The sequence below is a fragment of the Archocentrus centrarchus genome, chromosome 1, assembly GCF_007364275.1.
Source record: "Archocentrus centrarchus isolate MPI-CPG fArcCen1 chromosome 1, fArcCen1, whole genome shotgun sequence".
NCBI classification, from domain to species: domain Eukaryota; kingdom Metazoa; phylum Chordata; class Actinopteri; order Cichliformes; family Cichlidae; genus Archocentrus; species Archocentrus centrarchus.
Genome location: NC_044346.1, coordinates 7,519,755 through 7,541,148, shown reverse-complemented (window position 1 = coordinate 7,541,148; position 21,394 = coordinate 7,519,755). Strand labels below are relative to the sequence as shown.

The 21,394-nt window shown below is 41.9% G+C and overlaps 1 protein-coding gene across 5 annotated transcripts; it reads left to right on the top strand.

Moving 5' to 3' along the window:
- Positions 1-1,956: 1,956 nt before the first annotated feature.
- On the top strand, positions 1,957-11,166 carry LOC115788815 (cytokine receptor common subunit beta-like). 5 transcript variants are annotated; one of them, XM_030741998.1, is made up of 12 exons: positions 1,957-2,073; positions 3,561-3,661; positions 5,849-5,907; positions 6,398-6,617; positions 6,731-6,848; positions 6,960-7,050; positions 7,721-7,805; positions 7,914-8,047; positions 8,199-8,403; positions 9,170-9,250; positions 9,827-9,874; positions 11,062-11,166. In XM_030741998.1, exons 4-12 carry the CDS (start codon positions 6,527-6,529, stop codon positions 11,118-11,120), a joined length of 912 nt encoding a protein of 303 aa, XP_030597858.1. In that variant the 5' UTR covers positions 1,957-2,073; positions 3,561-3,661; positions 5,849-5,907; positions 6,398-6,526; the 3' UTR covers positions 11,121-11,166. The 5 variants fall into 5 exon arrangements, with proteins under 5 accessions (XP_030597858.1, XP_030597871.1, XP_030597860.1 ...); XM_030742011.1 differs by having other exon boundaries at positions 10,526-11,161; XM_030742000.1 differs by having other exon boundaries at positions 1,964-2,073; positions 3,557-3,661.
- Positions 11,167-21,394: the final 10,228 nt, after the last annotated feature.

The following is a 21,394-nucleotide window of genomic DNA, read 5'->3' as shown; positions in this document are numbered from 1 at the left end:
AATTACCAAAAGTATTCACTTATCTGCCTTCACACACACATGAAGTTGAGTCACATCCCATTCTTAATCCATAGGGTTTAATATGTTGGCCCACCCTTTGCAGCTATAACAGCTTCAACTCTTCTAGGAAGGCTTTCCACAAGGTTTAGGAGTGTTTATGGGAATTTTTAACCATTCTTCTAGAAGTGCATTTGTGAGGTCAGATGTGTTTTAATGAGAAGGCCTGGCTCGCAGTCTCCACTCTAATTCATCCCAAAGGTGTTCTGTTAGGTTGAGGTCAAGACTCTGTTCAGGCCAGTCAAGTTCTTCCACACTCAACTCTCTCATCCATGTCTTTATGGACCTGCTTTGTGCACTGGTGTGCAGTTGTGTTGGAACAGGAAGGGGCCATCCTCAAACTGTTCCCACAAAGTTGGGAGCATCAAATTGTCCAAAATGTCTTGGTATGCTGAAGCATTAAGAGTTCCTCTCACTGGAATTAAGAGGCCGAGCCCACCTCCTGAAATACAACCCCACACCATAATCCCCCCTCCACCAAACATTACACTTGGCACAATGCAGTCAGTCAAGTACTGTTCTCCTGGGAACCACCAAACCCAGACTCATCCATCAGATTGCCAGATTGAGAAGTGTGATTGATCACTCCAGAGAACACGTCTCCACTGCTCTGGAGTCCAGTGGCGGCGTGCTTTACACCGCTTCATTTGATGCGTTGCGTTGTGCTTAGTGATGTAAGGCATCCAAGCCTTACATCACTAAGCTGCTCGCACTGCAAAAACTGCCTAAGTCTCACAATCTTATATTCAGTCAAAAAAGTATTTTTGATCTTGTTTTGAGAGTGATATACTAAGCAAGAGCTGAATTAGTAAACTTGTTTTGTCTAACAACTAGATATTTACACTTGATTATAGTCTGAGTCTTTCCAAAGTAAGTGAAATAATCTGCCAGTGCAGTAAGATAATTACACTTAAGATAAATTGAAATAAGACAAAATATCTAGTCATTATAAAGATTAGATATTTTGTCTTATTTCAAGAAATCCTACCACCCTGAATCCTGACAGTTTTGAATCCTTAACCAACATTCAGTGTCACACCAGTAATTGTACACATTGTCCTCCTATGGTTTAATAAGACACAAATAAGAATAAGAGCAAAATGAAACAATGCAAGTGGACATGATTGTATACAGAGTTCTGGGAAAGAACATCAAGCTTTTCCACATTTTAGAAACAACACTCATCTATGAACGAGAGAGAAAAAGATGTACGTACAGTGACATCATCCAATGGTTTCTGAGGTCTTGATATGAACATCGTTTACTGTGCACCTCTTGGCTTCAAAAAGGTGGTTGTGGGAAGGGGCAGCGAAACCACTTGCTCGTTTATTAAGATTTGCCTGACTCGGATGTCACAGGCCTAACACAGAGAGACATCCATTCAAACTCATACCGATAATCAATTTAGAATCACTGCTAAACCTAATTCATACAAGGCCCAACCTGGATTTGAACCCAGGACCTCTAGATGTGAGGCAACAGTGTGACAGGCTGGCAACCTGCACAGGGTGCACCCTGCCTCTCATCTTATGAGAACTGGGATAGGCTCAAGGTCTCATTAAGAAAGAGAAAATATAACCAAGTGAAAGCAAAGTAAAGGCTTGAAATCAAAGTCTAATCTGTATTAAAGGTGTTTAAGTGCGAGTTTGGAAAGCATACTACTTTCCTTTCTTGTAAAGTCATAGTAACACTGAAGCATTTCTAACAAATAAATCGAAACTCAGGTTCTGCCGTGTCTGTGGCTAAAGGTCAATGTTGAGTAACCTGAAAAGTAGTACAAAAGGAACAGAAAGCAGTCAAACAGTGGCTTCCAATGAGTTGTTTCATCTATCTTCATATGAAACATCAAGTTGCTGACTTCAGAGAAACCACAATACCGCAGATGCTTTTTTCTGTTCTCTGGAACCTCTCCCATACGTCACAGCCTGATATTGTTAAGTTTGGAGCGCAAAGCAAGGTTCAGTGTACAGCTTGAAGAACCCTACAGACACACAAATGATAGAACACTCTGGACAGGTAGGTTCTTAATACAATTTAATTTTGTTTATTTATTTTTTAGTTTAATAGATGTTTCTGAAATAGATCAAACATGGTTTCCAGGGTAAATGAATGAATGAGAAATAATTATAAAGCAGAAGTCATAATCATGAAGCAATATTGTATTTACTGATTTTAAAAAGTAAAGCAAAAGTAAAGTTTGGAAGTGGTTAGTTGGCTAGCATGTATTTGCATGCATGGGATGATGACAACATCAGCCCTGGTGGTGATGCAGTCAAGTCCATATGTTTTTTTTTTTTTGTTTTTTTGACAACTTCAGATTTATCTTCAGTAACTGAAAAGCTTGAGATCAGATAACTGACTTGGCCACTGCAGAATATCCCATTCCTTTGCCTTGAGAAACTTTTGTTGCTTTTGCAGTATGGTTTAGGTCGCTATCCATTTGACCAATCGGTTCTGCAGCATTTGGCTGACTGAGCAGAGAGAATAACCCTGCACACTTTACAGTTCATCCTACTGCTTCTGTCAGCAGTCACATTTTCATAATCAATAGTGACCCAGATCGTGAGCTGTTTATTTTCTAGCCCCATACTTATCTAGTCTTATCTTTCTGGTGCAAGTTCATCTTGGTTTCATCAATTCAAAGAATTCTTACTGGCTCATGCAGCCAAATGACTGATAAGCTTCCCCTCCTCACTACTCCTCCTAGGGTATGGGTCAGAATTTAATCAAACTTGAACACAATGATCAGCTGGTGGATCTTCATCCAAACTGTGCTCAAGGTCTTCTTTGGTTTATCAGCAAAAACTTGTGAATTGTGATGAACTTTCATGTCATTAAAATCTGCATTTTTTCCCCCACGTGTTTTATGACAAAATCTAATCTTGCAACTCACTGTAAACTCTCTGTATGAAGGGATGTGTTGCTTGCAGACTTTGACAATGAAGCTTCTACCTCATTGAGACCTCATTGAGAGATTTTTTTTTTAAATTAATTCATTTCTGTCATCAAGTACTTCAGCTGTCTTCTGTAGTCTTCCAGGCCTTTACTTTAGGTAATTTGATTTGTTGATTTGGCCAGCAATACAACATTTCATCCTCATGATGGATGAGCACCCTCTGTCATATGAAGAGTTCCAGTGAACAGTTACCAACTATGGTTTTTGGTGGTTAGGCATCAGTAAGATTCATGATGCGTACCAGAATGAGTTTTAGTGTTAAATGCTAGAAGGGCTGACATTAGATTATTTAGCACCTGTTGTAGAGGCCGTGGCCTCAGAAGCCTCTGCCCCGCTAATGTGAAGAAAAGTGTAGCATAAGAGCAAAAGAACAGACGTTCAGGACAGTGAATGAGTTTTTTCTTCGTGGAAACAAACACAATTTTCTGCAAAGAGAAGGTTGTTAGGATGTGGTTTGTGTTTTTAGTGTGTGTTTGTGTGCACTTTGTGGCTTTTTTTCTTCCTTGTGTCATTTTTTTTTTTTTTCCACTTGGTTCTTGGGAGTTAGGGGAAGTCCGCAAGTCAGAAGAACACATAAAGGCAACCCCTGCTTACCTCTGTGAAAATGGTGAGAAAAAGCTAGAATGCTGAAATAAGGAGGGAAAAAAAGTAAGTCAAGATTCATCATCATGATTTACTGCAACACTGCTCAGTTACTGAAATTTGTTTCAGTTATGCTTTTCCTGCATTTAATCTTTTTTCTAAGTGGGCAGAACAGTGGCACGGTGGTTAGCACTGCTGCCACACAGTTAGAATAACATCTAGAAGGCATGGGTTTGATTCCACCTTGGTATGGGCCTCTCTCTCTCTCTCTGTGGAGTTTGCATGTTCTCCCTGTGTTTGTGTGGGTTTCCTCTGGGTACTCTGGTTTCCTCCCACAGTCCAAAGACATGCACTTACCGGGGTTAGGTTAATTGGCTACTCTAAATTGCCCATAGGTGTGAGTGGTTGTCTGTCTCTCTGTGTTGGCCCTGCAACAGGCTGGTGACATGTACAGGGTGTACCCTGCCTCTCACCCAATGTCAGCTGGAATAGGCTCCAGTCACCCTGCGACCCTGAAAAGGATAAGCAGAAGAGAAGGAATGGATGGAAGGATTTATAAGTCATCTCTGGCCACTTTACAAATCATGACCTTAAATGGCCAACTCATCTTGGCATTGGCCAGCTGGTGTAGACAAAAGAATGAAGACATGCAGAAACAAACAAGAAAGGAAGGAAGGCAGTCCCAATGACATTCTTTGTGGAAATTTTGGGATAGAAAAAAATTAAATAAAATGTAAAAAATTCTCCAAGGTTTGACAAACTGAGAGTATATGAGGCTGAGTTATTGCAATCCAGAGTGATTGTGCTACATCTAGATAGTCTGTATTCTATGCAATTCAATAAGTTCAGTTTTGCCTGAATCATCCAGACCTTTATGTTTTTAAGACACATTTAAATTTGACTAAATGAACATTTTTAATCTGGCTTCATAGATAAATATAGCTATGATGAAGGTGTGGTAAACTCAAGCACTGCCAGTTTATAATGGATCCCAGTGCAAGACTGGAGTAATGGGTTCTCTCTTTTTTGTCTCCATAAGTCATCTGGCTGCAGCATTTTTGGACTCATTGCAATCAATTGTAACTCCAGTATACAATACATTACAGTAGCCCAAAGGCATGCATAACACTTTCTAGATCAGAAGCTTTTTAAAAAGTTTTTTTAGTTTGGAGATGGGTCTGAGCTGGAAGAAACATGTACAGGTGTCGGGTAGGTTCATGTGGTCAAAAAAATCTGTATTTGCAAAGTTCTGGAAGCAAAGAAAATATAATCAATCTTCTTTATATTTAGCCACAATAAGCTCCCTCAATTGTGTTGATAGTAAAGCTCATATTGGGTAGATTTAGTTTCTTCCTTATTTTTTTTATTTATTTTTTTTTTGTTTTTTGTTCTGTTTCAGAGCTGCCACCTTGAGCACCCACTTCAGAGCATCTCAGTTCTTTTCAAATGAACTTTGTATTTATAACAGTGCACCAGGATGTAACTGGCACTGCTTTTATGCAGGTGGATCCCCTGTTGCAGATCAACTGAGTATCAACTGAGAATTTAGCATAGCACATTAATGGTGTTTTTAGAAAGACCTTTAGCAGGAAGTGAACCTGTCAGAATAATGGAACTTTTGACTTCTCTGAAACAATGACTGTTTCTCTTGTGAAATAGAAGATTTTAGCTGAAGATTGGCCGTATGTTTGTAAAGTACCTGCTGTGCTGCAAAGTACTCAGAACTGTGCTGTATATAAAATACTTAAAACATCTGTACAGATATTTTGCAGTTGCTGCACAGCATGAAGATTTTAGGTGAGGCTGTGGGCGTTGGTGGGTCAGCTTGCAGGCAGCTGCAAAACTTCAAATCCAAAAAACACATCTTTTTTTTTTTTCATCTTGTTTCTCACAGTTTAAATGTCAGTGCGTGCGTGTGTGTGTGTGCGTGTGTGTGTGTCTGTGTGTGTGTGTGGGGGGGGGGCAGGTGACACTGAAGTGAAGGAAAATAAATAATTATGAAGAAAAAAACTGAGGTCAGTTTCGACCTGACTGCATGTTTAAAGTATCAGCTTGTTGTCACAGAGACAGGTGCACCACAGGTACTATTAAAACAAAAACAAAAATACAGTAATCAGTGTGATGCGACTGGAGGTTTAAAATTTTCAGAACTTCAAATGTTCAACAGATATGGGCCAGATTTATGGTAAAATTACTGGCAGTGATCTTTGAAGAATTCAGCCTGTTTTTTTTTTTTGTGATGACCTTTGACAGAATATCAGGTGGAATCAAGTCAGCAGTTTGAAGCAGATCATTTGCAGCTCAACCAGCAGGTAAGTCACCGACTGAAGTCTCTGAATGTCTAACAGGCAGCAGCTGAGCTTTAATGTGCAGGGATTATTTTTATCAATAAGACAATGGTGTGATGTTTAAATACACATTATTGAAACTCTACAAGCCTGATTATTTTAACACTTTCTTCAAAGTGTCACATCATCACTGTATTTATATTTACAAGCCAGCCGTGGCATATTTGCACTGATGCTTCCTCGGCGTGTATCAGTGGAACCACAGAGGACCAACTGAGGCAGGATCTGAAACGCTTCTGCTTCATCACCTGTTTATGTCACTGCTTATTCTTGTTGTATTTGTAGGCCAACAGTTTTTTTGGATGGGCGTTTGTGTGTGACTAGATGCAAAACTAAAACTATGACAAAGAGGTCAGCATGAAGAAGCTGGCTCTGCAACTTTTAAACGACATAATTAAATAACAACAACAACAACAACAACTTTTTTATTCACTTATTTTTTTCACCTGTGCAGGATGAGAAGAATCAGGACGCAGTGAGTCAAACCCTGAAGCAAGTACAAGCCTTCGGATCTTCCAGTCACAGAGCTTTGGGAACAAACCATCCCAGTGGTCTCCAAGAAGGAAATCTGATGACTGGATAAATGGAGAGAGATAAGAAATCCCTTTCCCTGTTTATTCTGCTTCCTCTGCTGCTGGTCTGCAGAACTGATGCGTGTCCCAGCCTCCCAGATAGTTAGTCTATTTATTTATTTTCCTTCACTTACATTGTTTAATTGATTTTAAGATGTGTTGTTGGCTGCAGCCGCTCCCTTTTCATTCAGTCTCTTCTGTTTTATCCCTCACAGATCTCACCTGCTACAATGACTACAGTAAAAACATCACATGTTTGTGGAACAGCACATACGTGACTGATCGCACAGACGCCGCATGCACAATACACGCCAAATATCAAGCTCGCTACTTGTAAGGACACAAAAACGCAAACCTAGACACAAAATACTCACGATACATAAATCACACCCTTCATTAATAACATCATCTACAGCCAAATGAAATTAATATTATTATTCTCAGGTCTTACAGTGCTTCCTGTCACCTGGAGCCTGTTGACATCTCCAGACCAGCCCTGAAGACGTGCTCCCTGATCTTTAAATCTGACCACACTGTGAGTGTATGAACAAACACAACTGTTGTTGAGCCTCTGAGATACAATCATATATCCTATATCTCAGTTTGTAGTTAAATCAGGGGTCAGTGACATGCATGACTCTGGGTAATAAATGAATAATAATGAGGACATGTACTTCAGTTTTAAAAGGAGAGATGACAGTAATCAGGGTCCTTTAGAAGTGCTAAATGACAGGTTTCATTTATCTTTGCACAATCAGGCTTTTTTTTTTTAATGGCTTTTGTACAGTGTCTCATTCATGGGAAGAAAGTGAAATTGGAGTGTTCTGAAAATGTAGAATTATCCTTTCAAATGAATCTGTTAATCTAATTTCCTGTTAAATATTCTCATTCCTACGCTCTACTGGAGTAGCTTTGCATGTCTCTCAGTTCAAATTGTTCCTTTTTTTAATCTCACACTGAGCCTTAATGCAGCTACTCAAGTCATCCTCTGTCTAAAAGAAGCTTTAGCTCCCCTCGATTTATGCCTGTCCTCGCTTTGTGTAAACTTTATTATCCAATTGGCTGTTTATGACTCTTATCTTTAAATCAGATTTTAAAATATGCCAAACAGAAACATCTTCACCTACAGATGTCTTCCTTAGCTTTATATTGTTCACAGTGAATGTTTTCTAACAGTATATATTTTAACCATTTTTGTTTTCCAGTTTAGTTCTTTCCATGTGTTGTCCTTTAATCTGAGCTGTAACCATATGAAGCCTGTAATCACTTCCTACAAGCCATATTGTCACAGTGAGTGAAATCTATAATGCTGCCTCTTTGTGACTTACAACATGAGCTGTTCATGGTGACCTAAAACAAACTGTGTGTATGTGTGTTTGTGTGTGTGTGTTCTTGCAGTAAGGGTGAATCCTCCAGGAAGACCAGAAGTCAACTTCACCACTATTTCCTGGTTGTCCCAACTCACCGAGCATTCAATGATCGACTTATACAAAAGTGAAGTGCAGTGGAAACAGCAGGATCAGTCGTGGAGCGTAAGTTTCAGTTTTGTGTCACGATGTGAACGATTTTAAGCATGAAGCTGAGCAGAGAGATCTTGAAAGTGCGCATTTAAATGATGTGTGTGGTTGTGTGAAATCCAAGCTAGATTCACCCTCAACCCCACACTGGTTTCTTGTCTGTCAGGATCCTGCTGTGCAGAAAAACATTGGCATTCAGTGTGAGCATAAGTGCGAGGCAGAGCTGAAGGAAGATTTCCTGATACGAGGCGAGAGGTACGAGGCACGAGTTCGAGTGCAGTCTGTTATTGAGAGCCGTGAGGGAGCCTGGAGTGACTGGAGCCCCACTGCATCATGGGTGTCATCGGCAGGAAAAATAAAGCCACCATTAGGTACAATTTTCTAGATTTGTTGTAAAAATTTTCTCAGAACAAACTGCATGCTGTAGGTCCGAGGATCTAATTCCTGGAGTTGTGCATCCAGATATTTGCATGGAAATCACAGATGTACAGTCACAGATGTACAGTCAGGACTAAAAGTCTTTGAACAGTGATATGATTTTCACTTTTTTGCCTCTGTTCACCACCACAGTACGTTCATAAGGAAGCTATCATGAATTGATTAAGGGGTAGACTTTTTCCTTTGATTCTGAAAATTTTGCATCATCTAGTTAGAAACTAGTTATTCATTTCAGACTCACAAGTAATTGGACAATGTGTGCATCAACACCACTTTAAGGTATTGATGCAGAAGAAATGAGATGCTCATAAATGGCCATGTTAGTCACATGACCTCAACCCAAGCCAGCACACTGAGAGGAGAGCTCTTCAATTACATTTCAGTCAGCTGTGGCTCGGGTGGTAGATCAGGTTGGCTACCAATTGGTGGATTGAGTTGCCCCCAATCCATCCACTGGAGTATGAGTGTATGTGAACATTAGATAAAATATAGGCATGGATTAAAGCTCAGTATGAATGTGTGATTGGGTGAATGCAGTAGAAAGGGCTTCAAGTACTCAAATTAAGTAGAAAAGCCTGATAAAGTACTGTTCCATTTAGCATTTATATCTTGATTGGTTTTACAGACATGACTTGACCTGCACGATTCCGTTATCTCATGTTTCCCTGTTAATGTGACTTATTCTGGTCTGTTTTTCAGGTATTGCCTATGTTGTGACTATAATTGTTGTAGGTGTGGTGATGTCGCTGGCAGTCATGTTCTTACTAACAAAAAAAACTGGTACGTAGACAGGAGTATTTTTTAAGAATATTCCTATGCACATTATATATCCATCCATCCATCCATTCGCTTCCGCACATCCTGTTAAGGGTCGCGGGGGGGGCTGGAGCCTATCCCAGCTGTCATAGGGCGAGAGGCAGGGTACACCCTGAACAGGTCGCCAGCCTGTTGCAGGGCCAACACAGAGAGACAGACGACCTTTCACACTCACATTCATGCTCTCATTCACACCTATGGGCAATTTAGATTAGCCAATTAACCTAACCCCAGTAAGTGCATGTCTTTGGAATGTGGGAGGAAACCGGAGTACCCGGAGGAAACCCATGCAAGCACGGGAAGAACATGCAAACTCCACACAGAGAGAGGGAGAGGCCTGGGCCAAGGTGGAATCGAACCCAGGCCTTCCAGATGGTATTCTAACTGTGAGGCAGCAGTGCTAACCACTGCGCCACCATGCTGCCCACACATATATTATATTATATATATTATATTTTATTCTGATTGGATGTATTCAAGAGAAATATATTATTTTTTCTGGCAGCTCTGGTTCAGGATGATGTAAATTTGTTATCTTAGGGTCTGCATACCAGGCGGAGGAACATCCAGCAGAGCGCATGTTTCCAGGTAAGCTTACAGATTTTCTCATTTTGTGTATTTGAGGTCGTATAATCCTCAGCGGTTAGTGGCAGTAAAAACCAGACTTGCGTAATATTGTGGTAAGCATGGCGGCAGGAAATTCATATGATTAGCAGACATTTATTTTGATATGCACTCATCTTTAGTTGCTTTTTTATTTAACTTTGTGCTTCTTCAAAGTGTCAAAATCAGATGGTGGGCACCTTAATAGAGTAGGTTCCTTATAGACTGACTTCATCACATTGTATCTGAAAACTGTCAACAGTGAGTTGAAGACTTGAAAACCAGCAGGGAGTTACAGAGTTTGATATTACATCTAAAAAAAAAAATTGATAATTAGATTAGTGCAGATTCAAAAAATGGACCATGGATCATGAAAAGACAGAACATTACAGAAAGATATGCATACAGCAGACAACATAATCAGACAGACAAAACTACTGACTGATCCAGTGACAGACGTGACCTTTATGATCCAAACGGCTCAAGATTCAGAAAGTGCAACATGTGCACACACACACACAAAACTAACAAAAAACATTTAAATCCTTTTCTTGAAGCCCAGATTGAACATCTTCTGTATTTTTAACCTTTCTAATCCCTTCTCCTGCTCTCTCACCTCTGACTTTTCTCCTCCAGCATGTGTTCACCAGTGAATCCTTTCACTCCTTCTTGAAACCAGTGGAAATGATCACAGTAGAATTAACCTCCTCTGTGGATGCCGTCACAGCCCGCAGGCCAGATGAGAAGATTGTGATAAACAAAGGCAGCTATGACTCCACCAGCTCCAGCTTCTCTAACCCAACTAACTCTGACCTTTGTGTTCCTCCTATTTCCTCACTCAGTGCTGGGAATCTGAGGCCGTGTGCGACTGACACGCCTTATGGCCCTGTTGGTACTCAGGGTCAAGGAAAATGCACAGAACAGGAGAGCAATGAAGGGAGAGAGAAAGAACATGAGATGGTAAAGTCCCTTCTCAAAGGCAGCAGCAACAGTGAGCCAGTGCAGGTGATTTCAGACTATGAAAAGTCTGAGAAGCTCAACATTGATCGCTTTAGGCTCCAGAGTCTAGATTCAGGCATGTCCAGTTTTGAAGAGGTCAGTAAAGAGAGCATGGAGGATGTTGATAAGTCCACTGAATCTACACACTTCCTGTTTCCACCTCATCCTCCCAGGGCTTTATCCCCCAAGCCCCTCAGCAACTTTTACAGATGCACTGTGGAGAGCATCCTGACAAACTCCATCACGGTGTGGTATGGAAACTGCGCCACTCAGGACAGGAAGGCTCTCCAGCGTGTCATCAAAACAGCACAATTCATCTGTGGAGCTGCCTTCCCATCACTACAGGACACTTATTCATGTACATTGTATATAGTGTTATTATTAGTAGTATTAAGGTTAATCTTGTTTGTTGATTTTATATATATTCTTTTCTTAATAGTGTAAATTATTATATCTTTATTTATATTTATAATAACTGCGGCTGCTGTTACACCCAAATTTCCCCTCTGTGGGACAATAAAGGCTGTTTCTTCTTCTTCTTCTTCTTCTTCTTATAATACCCGGGTAATAAAGAGGGCACACAACATCATCAAGGACCGTACCCACCCACAGCACACACTGTTCACACTCCTGCCGTCTGGCAGACATTACAGGAGTGTAAAAGCAAGAACAACCAGACTAAATAACAGTTTCTATCCACAGGCCATCAGGCTACTGAACCACTGACTGATTATCAAACTGTGATTACCTGCCTTTCTTTTCATCTGTATATATAATATATATCTGTATATATTGCACTTGCTTTATTATTTATTTATTTTTATTTTCTACTTTTACTTTCCTAATATACTAGTTCTTAAATTTTATTTTAACTTAGTTGCTTATTTCAATTGTTTGTAAGGCAGTCGCAAGTAAGAATTTCATTGCTCAGCATAACCACAGTGTTTTGCGGTGTACATGACAATAAACTTCTTGAATCTTGAATCTTGAATCTTTACCATGCTCCTTGCTCTCTTTTCCACAACTGCCTTTGAACTTATGTGGGCCTGGTCTGAGACCAGCTTTGCAACTTCAGCCAAGTCCTATGCTGCAGGGGTTCGCTCTGATGTCAGCAGGCAGATCACTGGAGCCCTCTGGTGATGGCTATATGCCAGTGAAACAGGAGGGCTGAGAGCAGACAGTAGGCCTAACAAAAATAAGACGTAGCATTTGCAGGATTCATGGCGCCAGTCAGCTCTCAGGAAAATAAACCATTCCATAAATATTTATCTTCAGGTTTTGTAAATTTTTTTAATTCTGATTTAATCTTTTGTTGTTGTTGTTGTTCATATTATCACAGTAGCTGCCCTGACTGACACAAATAGGGGAAATATGCTGACATATTTAAGAGTGGCAGGTTGCTTGTTTGAAAATGTAGCAAAATAACTGACTGAACTGCTTGACATGTTAGATTACATGCTACAACAGAAAAGTAAGCAGAGTACTCTATTATGCATTTACTTTATCATGCTTGGTTTCAGGACTGCAGTGTTGTCTGTGTAGATTCTCAGTCATCCAGGTCATAGTAGTCTCTGGAGCTTGAAAAAGGCGACTGGACTTCTTTTTGTTTCTTGAAGACGTTTCACCTCTCATCCGAAAGGCTTCTTCAGTTCTCAACCAAATGGTGGAGAGACCCAGGTATTTAAACCCCTGTGGGCGTAGTCCCCTGGAGGTGGTTATGATCCTCTACTGATCATGTGCGTGAACACATGTGCCCAGGTGTGAAGGGGGCGTGGGTCATATTTAATCAGTGGTTTCAGTTGAAACCAATTTAGGACTCCGCTCCATTGTTTCCTGTGGCCTATTGAGGTCACTGGAACAAAGGTGTGAATGGGGGTTGAGACGTCTGGGAAGGGAGCTCAGGACAGCACTGTAAGCGGGGGAAAGTTGGTGACGTAATCCACCTCCTCTGTTCAATGATGGTTGTTCACAGTGGACATAGATGGCTTCTTTCACTCCTCTTTCAAACCATCTGTTTTCCCTGTCCAAAATGTGAACATTGGCATCCTCAAAAGAGTGCCCTTTTTCCTTCAGATGCAGATGTACTGCTGAATCTTGTCCTGTCGAGGTGGCTCTTCTATGTTGTGCCATTCGTTTGTGAAGAGGCTGTTTGGTTTCACCAATGTAGAGGTCCGAGCACTCTTCACTGCACTGAACAGCATACACTACATCGCTGATCTTGTGTTTGGCGGGTTTGTCCTTGGGATGAACCAGTTTTTGTCTTAGGGTGTGACTTGGTTTGAAGTATACTGAGATGTCATGCTTGGAGAAAATTCTTCTGAGTTTCTCTGACAAGCCTGACACATATGGGATGACAATGTTGTTCCTCTTGTCCTTCCTATTCTCTGTAGTTTGTGTTTGGCCTTCATTCCTGTGCATCTTAGCTGATTTGATGAAGGCCCAGTTGGGGTAACCGCATGTTTTGAGGGCTTTCTCAATGTGTGTGTGTTCCTTATGCTTCCCTTCTGCCTTAGAGGGAACACTTTCCGCACGGTGTTGTAGGGTCCTGATCACCCCAAGTTTGTGTTCCAGAGGGTGGTGGGAGTCAAAGAGGAGATACTGGTCTGTATGTGTGGGCTTCCGGTAAACTTCAATGTTGAGGCTTCCATCTTCCTCGATAAGCACCGCACAGTCCAGGAATGGTAACTTGTTATCTCTGGTGTCCTCCCTGGTAAAACGTATGTATTTATCCACTGAGTTAATGTGACGAGTGAAGGCTTCTACTTCTTGGGTTTTGATTTTGACCCAGGTGTCATCTACATATCTGTACCAGTGGCTAGGTGCCATCCCTTTGAAAGAACCAAGAGCTTTACTTTCCACTTCCTCCATGTAAAGGTTGGCTACAATGGGAGACACTGGGGAGCCCATGGCACATCCATGCTTCTGTCTGTAGAATCCATCATTGTATTTAAAATATGTTGTGGTAAGGCAGAGATCTAAAAGTGCACAAATCTGATCTGGGGTGAAGCTGGTTCTGTTCAGTAAGGAATCGTCTTCCTGTAGTCGTCTTCTGACGGTCTCCACTGCCTCAGTTGTGGGTATGCAAGTGAAAAGTGAAACCACATCAAAGGACACCATGGTTTCATCTGGATCCAGTACAAGATTCTGGACCTTGTTAGTAAAATCTGTAGAGTTTTCAATGTGGTGGGGTGTGATGCCAACAAGCGGTGATAAGATGGTGGCGAGGTGTTTGGAAATGTTGTAGGTGACTGAGTTTATACTGCTGATAATGGGTCGAAGTGGGACTCCTTCTTTGTGGATCTTTGGGAGTCCATAAATGCATGGAGTGGCTTCTCCAGGGTACAGGCGGTAGTAAGTGGGGCGGTCAATGGCTTTTTCCTTTTCAAGTTGTTGCAGGCAGCAAACAACTTTTTTCTTGTAGTTGCTTGTGGGATCACGTCTCAAGACCTCATAAGTATTGTTGTCACTGAGGAGTGTAGTAATGTTGTTGTGGTAATCCGATGAATTCAGCACAACCGTGCACCTCCCCTTGTCGGCTGGCAGTATGGTGATGTTTTGATCCTTGCTTAGGGCTGTGATGGCCTTCTTCTCCTGAATGGTGAGGTTGGATGGAGGAAGTCTTGCACTGGAGAGAGTGGCTGAAACTTTCATCCTGATCTGTTCTGCTTCAGGATGAGAAAGTTTGTTATTTCTTTTTTTTTTTTTTTTTTTTTTTTTTTTTTTTTTTTTTCTTTTTTTGCCTGTCATGTCTGGCAGATCTTGCAAACAGAACTGTGATCTGAATGCATTGTTGTGCCAAACATATTTGCTATTTCAAGATGAGCTCTATAGGTTCTCTATAGGCTCCTCTTGTTACTGTGTAACCCTTTATTTTATTTGAATTATTTTTAACATGCTATTTATCAAATTGTGCCAGAAATGACAGGCTTAAGAAATAGAAAAGAGAAAAGAAAGAAAAGAGAAAGGGAAAGAGGAAGAAGAAGAAAGGTGAAAAAAAGGAGAGAAAATAGAAAAAAGAAACAGGAAAGAGTGCAAGTAAGTAAACCAAATAGTTAGCCACTTGTTAAACGTAAGATATTGACAATATCTGCAAAATTAAAGATTGTGTGGGGAAAAAAAAAAAAAATAAATAAAAATAAAAGAAGAATAGTTATACAAACCAACCATTTTGTGTTATTATGTGGGTGTATGTGTTTGTGTCATGAAATGTAATTACCAATGAAGGCAGAAAGCCGCAGCCCCGCCCATCAGAACCTAGAGGCAGGCAAAGAGAATCCCAGGAAGCCCAGGCCACCAGCAGCCCATCAAGACCTACGAAGACCTGCGGCCACTCATTCCAAAGACAACCATACACCCCTCCCAGCAGACGGAGGATGGAGGTCTGAGATGGAGTCCCAGCAGCCAAGGAGCAAGGGCACCAGAGCATCCGAGGTAACGATAAGCCAGCCCCCCCCCAGCGGCCAGCCCCCTGCACGGCCGGCAGCAGGGCCCCAGGGCCCCCGGCACCCGAGGGCCACCCGAGCCCCCACAGGGCCCCCCCCCCCCACGCCGAAGAAGCCAACGCAGCCCCGCGCCGCAGCCCCCAGGGGAGCAGGTCACCACCCACATCAGAACATCCGGCCCCACCCAGGAACCAGGAGGTACCCACACCCCAGGGGGGCAGGGGGGGAGAGGCAACCAGCAAGGAGCGGTCAGGAGGCAAGCCACAGGCCCAGACCCAGGTCCAGCCAAACATACAACCACACGCACACCGGCAAGCACACCCGTGTACACATTTATGCACAAACGCACTCACCCACACACATATAAACATAGATACACCATATTCACTCGCCCACCCATACTCACGAAGACTGTGACAAATACAAAGACACACATTCATCCATAGCTACCCACTCTCTGAAGATGGGAGCGGAAACCACCCCAGGGCCAACAGTGACCCCAAGATGCCGCCAGCCCGGTCCCCAAGGAACCACCCGACCCCGACCCCGGGCGAGGCATAAGAAATCGGGGTGTGAGATGGCCCACCCCCCCTCCCCCCGCCCAACTTATAAGTGTATGTGTTTATGTTGTGAATGAATGAGGTGTATAGGGTGCAGTTAAAATTGAGGGGGCAGTTGTGCCACAAGCACCAACTGCTGGACGTCAGTGCTTGCCCACACTGCCCCCCCAAAAACCCTCCATGTCTAAAATGCAAATAAAATTTGGGGACAGACAGAAATGAGGATCTGAATGGGGCCACCTCAGCGGCCGCCCCTCATCAACCTCTGTGTAACATGCCTGCCCCAAAGGTCCTATATGTATCGTGTAGTATGTGTGCATGTGTTGTGAATTATAATGTCTATAGTGCAATTAAAAAGGAGATGCAAGTGGCCGCGTGACTCTGCACGCAGCCTCTCAACCCTACACCCTACGTGTGTGTGTGTGTGTGTGGGGAGGGGGGGGGTAAGACCAGGAAGGTGGAAGAAAAAAAAAAAAAAAAACACCCAACCTGGAAGAAGAGAGCCAGCAGTCCACTGGCTAAGTAGGCACCCCGACCTCCCACACCCCAGCACAGGGCAGGGAGGGGTGAGCCCGGGGCCGTGGTGACAGCATCCCAGAGCACTGCAGCACCTGAGACTGGTGCCACCGCCCCCATCATAGAGGGTAGCCCACTCTCACTAGACGCCCATTCACTCAACAATAGACACAAACAAGCAACAGGACATGCTGGCCTGAATTGGAAATACGGTGCCCCGTCCCCACCAACCACCCCACCGCCGTCCCCACCCCCCACCCCACCCCCCGGCAGCGCAGGCACCCCAGGGCCCCAAAAGCGCAGACCGGACGTCCCAACGCAGGTCAGGTCAACCCACCCTACCCGGTGGCGCGCCCGGGACAGCAGAGACCCCCCAGCGCCAGGGGGGACCCACCGGGAGCCGGCACGGCCCCAGGGCCCAGCCCCCGAGCCACCCAGGGAAGACCAGCCAACCGACCGGGGGCCGGCACCCATCACCCCAAACACCCCGGACCACACCCCAGGACCGCAAGGCAGCACCATCCAAGCCCCCACCACCATCAACTAGAACAGGCACACAGACATCACCAGAAGGTCGCCCCAGGACTCCAGTCTCAGGAGGCTACCAGCTACACAGGCCCCCAGAGCTCCCACCCGACCGCCTACAAAGCACCTCAGGGGCAGAACCAACAGCCAACCACCCCCACTAAGTAATGGAGCTGATCAGTGGGAACCAAAGAGAGTCAAATTCCTCCAATTGATCTTTAGATGAAGCAGACATTCTCTCTAAACTAACATAATCTATTAATAAATTTCTGTACTGAGTAATACATAGTTTATTTTTTGACTTCCAATTCATAAGGATAGTTTTCTTAGCGATGCACAAGGCGGTGAGAACTATGTGTGACATATTTGACTCCATCACTAATTCACTGATGTCACCTAAGATGCATAGTCTGGGGGAAGTTGGGACGCGACAGCTAAACCATGTGGATAGGTCTTTACATATCCTCTGCCAAAATCTCTGAACAGGTACACAAGACCACAGAGCATGTAGATAATTCTCCTCTGAATTGCTTGTACAGTGGGTGCATATGTTTGAATGTGTAAGGCCCATTTGGAACATCCTTTGTCCAGTATAGTGTGTTCTATGGAGAATTTTATATTGTAAAAGTTGTACTTGGGGTCTTTTAGTCATTTTGAAGATATTTAAACATATTTCTGTCCATAAATTTTGATCTAGGTTAACAGAAAGATCACGCTCCCATTTTACAATTGGGAGGGAAACTGAATCATCAGTTTTTAGTAATAATTTATATAATTTTGACAACAATTTTGGGGTATAGAGGTTAAGAAATTCTGTTACCCATGTAGGTATTTCTAGATTCAACTGATTAAGGTTAAATCTTCCCTGTAAAATGGACTTAAGTTGTTGATATTCCAGAAATCTACCGTTGCCAATTCTATATTTTGACATAAGTTCTTGAAATGTAATAAGGTTTCCATCTTGGATAATATGTTCTAAATTATTTACACTCTTATCACGCCATAACGGAAAATTCAGCATTTTCTTTTTCTGACAAATATCTGGATTGTTCCAAATGGGTGTTAGTTTACAGGGGATAAGTGAAGATTTAGTTATTTTCAAAAATTCCCACCAAGCTGTCAGTGAAGTATTTATACTAAGGCTTTTATAGCAGTTATGATGTTTAATACTAGGGCTAATGAAAGGTAGATTCGAGATTTTTATTTTTCCACAAAACTCCTGTTCTAGATCCAGCCATGGGTTGTCTAATGAATTGGATTTGATCCACTTTGAGATATACTGCAACCTATTGCTTAAGAAATAGTAATAAAAGTTTGGTAATTCCAGACCTCCACTTTGTTTTGGCTTTTGTAAAGTTTTTAAGCTTATTCTTGATGGTTTGTTTTTCCATAAAAATTTTGAGATGTTTGAATCTAGTGAGCTGGAGGAGGTGGCTGGGGAGAGGGAAGCTTGGGCTTCTCTGCTTAGGCTTCTGCCCCCGCGACCCGGCCCCGGATAAGCGGAAGAAAATGGATGGATGGATGGATGGATGGAATCTAGTGACTTGAACCAAGGAATAGAAGGTTTATTAGGGATCAGTGAAAATAGATAATTAATTTTTGGTAAGACCATCATTTTAATGGCAGCAACTCTCCCCATGAGTGATATAGGTAAACTATTCCAACGTGTGAGATCATCCTCTATTGTTTTTAATAAGGGGTTATGATTTAACCTTACCAAGTCTGAGAGCCTGGCGGAAAAATTTATGCCTAAATATCTAATATTTCCTGACTTTAGTGGGGCCCTAGAGGTTCTATGGAAATTACAATTCAGAGGCAAAACTGTTGATTTACTCCAATTGATAGAGTAATCGGATATAGATGAGAACTTATCTATCAGTGTGATAGTCTTCAAGAGAGAAGCTTGTGAATTCCCAAGGAAAAGTAATACATCATCAGCATAAAGGCTAATTTTATGGTTCATATTTTCAGTTTGAATCCCTTTAATATTTGCATTTTGACGGATTGCTGCTGCTAGTGGCTCAATGAAAATTACAAAAAGAGAGGGAGAGAGTGGGCAGCCCTGCCTAGTGCCCCTCTGCAGACTGAAGCTTTGGGAAATGAGATCATTTGTCCTAACACGCGCATTTGGGGAGCTGTGTAGTGTTCTGATCCAGTTTATAAAGGATGAACCGAATCCAAATTTTTGTAGAACTGCTAGTAAGAATTTCCAATTTACCCGATCAAATGCCTTTTCTGCATCTAACGACACGACTGTCGTCTCTAATTTGTTAATAGAACAATAGTCTATTATATTTATCAGTCGACGTGTATTATTGGCTGAGTGCCGACCCTTGATAAAACCTGTTTGATCTGGATGTACAATAAATGGAGTAATACTTTCTAATCTTTTGGCAAGGGCTTTGCAAATTATTTTAAGATCTACATTAATGAGAGAGATTGGCCTGTAGCTGGATGGGAGTGTGGGGTCTTTGCCTGGTTTAAGAAGCAGGCTAATGTTAGCAGAGTTTAGGGTTGGAGATAAGATGTGATCACTCTGAATCTGAGTTACCATTCTGAAAAAAATGAGAGCTAGCTCTGACCAAAATTCTTTATAAAACTCAGCTGGAAAACCATCTGGACCTGGGGCTTTATTATTTGGGAGGTGCTGTACTGCTTCACTAAGTTCAGATAATGAAAGAGGTAAATCCAGAGCTGCAGCTTGATCGTCATCTAGTTTTGGTAGATTTATATTGTTAAGAAATTCTTCCATTTCAGTATCAGATGGGTTAATCTGTGGTGAGTATAAAGCTTCATAAAAGTATTTAAAAGAGTTATTTATTTGTTGTGGGTCATGAGTAATGTTACCAGTTGAATCTTTAATAGAATAAATAGCTGTTTTTTCTTTATTTAGTTTTAATTGGTTGGCCAGGAATTTTCCAGATTTGTTTCCATGCTCGAAGTTTTCCAAACGCAGCCTCTGCAACATAAATTGTGTCCTTTTATCAGTTATTTCATTTAACTCCAGTTTCAGTTTCCTCAGGTTGTTAATTATATGTTCTTGTGGTGAAGCAGCATAGGCAGTTTCTAACGATTTAATTTTCTGTTTTAATTCTAACACAAGTGTTTTTTCTTTATTTTTCATATGCGAGCAGTAAGATATTATTTTGCCCCGCATTACTGCCTTTCCTGCTTCCCAAAGAACACATGGTGATATTTCCGGAAGATCATTATTTTCTAAATATGCTGACCACTCCTTTTTGAAATAATTAATGAAATCTTGTTCTTTAAGTAATGATGTATTAAATCTCCAGTTCCTGGTTGGTGGTGTAACTTTTTTCTGTGTCAGAGAGACACCGGTGCATGATCACTGATCGTGATAGGATGAATCTGAGTGTCTGTAATGTCCATCATCATGGAGCTGCTAACTAGAAAATAGTCTATGTGGGAGTGAGAGTGATATACTGGTGAGAAAAAACTATAATCCCTCAGAGTGGGGTGATGTGAACGCCAAGCATCACAAAGACCAAAATCCTTCATGTACTGTTTAAGAATGTCTGCAGACTGCCAGTTCCTCTGATTCACTGCTGTACTGAGCCTGTCAATATCTGCATTAAGTACCAGGTTGAAGTCTCCTCCTATTACTAGTGTAGTGTCAGAGTGATCAGATAGTGAGGTGAAGAAAGTATGAAAGAAGGAGGGGTCATCAACATTTGGTCCATATATGCTAGCAATACATAAATCTGTATTCTGAATAGATAAATTAAGTATTATAAATCTACCTTCAGGGTCTATTGTAGTGTTGCTAATGGTAAAATTTATCTTCCTGTTAATCAGTATAGCTACACCTCTTTGTTTGGAGTTGTAGCAGGCTGAGTAAGTGTGAGGGAACTGTGGAGAGGAAAGAGTGTGCACAGATGTTTTGGACATGTGTGTCTCCTGTAAAAGAACAACATCTGCTTTTAAGTCTTTTAACTGATTAAAAATTTTTAGTCTTTTTTCCCTCGAACCAGCTCCGTGTACATTCCATGAGACAAATCTGAGTGTGCTCATGTTTAACCTAACTAATGGGCTGTTGTGTGCTCACTAAAGATGTGTGTGTATATGCGCTGTATGTTGGTGGGTGTGTGTGTGTGTATGTGTGCGTATGCTCTGTATGTTGGCGTGTGTGTGCGCTGTATGTTGGTGTGTGTGCGTCTACGCTGTATGTTAGTGTAGTAAATTGTAGCATTGAAAGTGACGTAAACCACCTTTTGAGTGAAAGGATAAGACAGGTCCATTTCACCATAGATGCACTCCAGAACAAAATCCACCAGACTCAGCAGAAACTCTCATCACTCTTACCTCACACCATCGCAGAAGAAGTTTTTACATTTGTGGACAAAGCCCAGCTCGCACAACACATCAAAGGCAAGGAAAGACAACTACGTAAATTTCAAACTCTGCAAACCAAGGCATACCATTCATCTGTTAACAAACAGGAC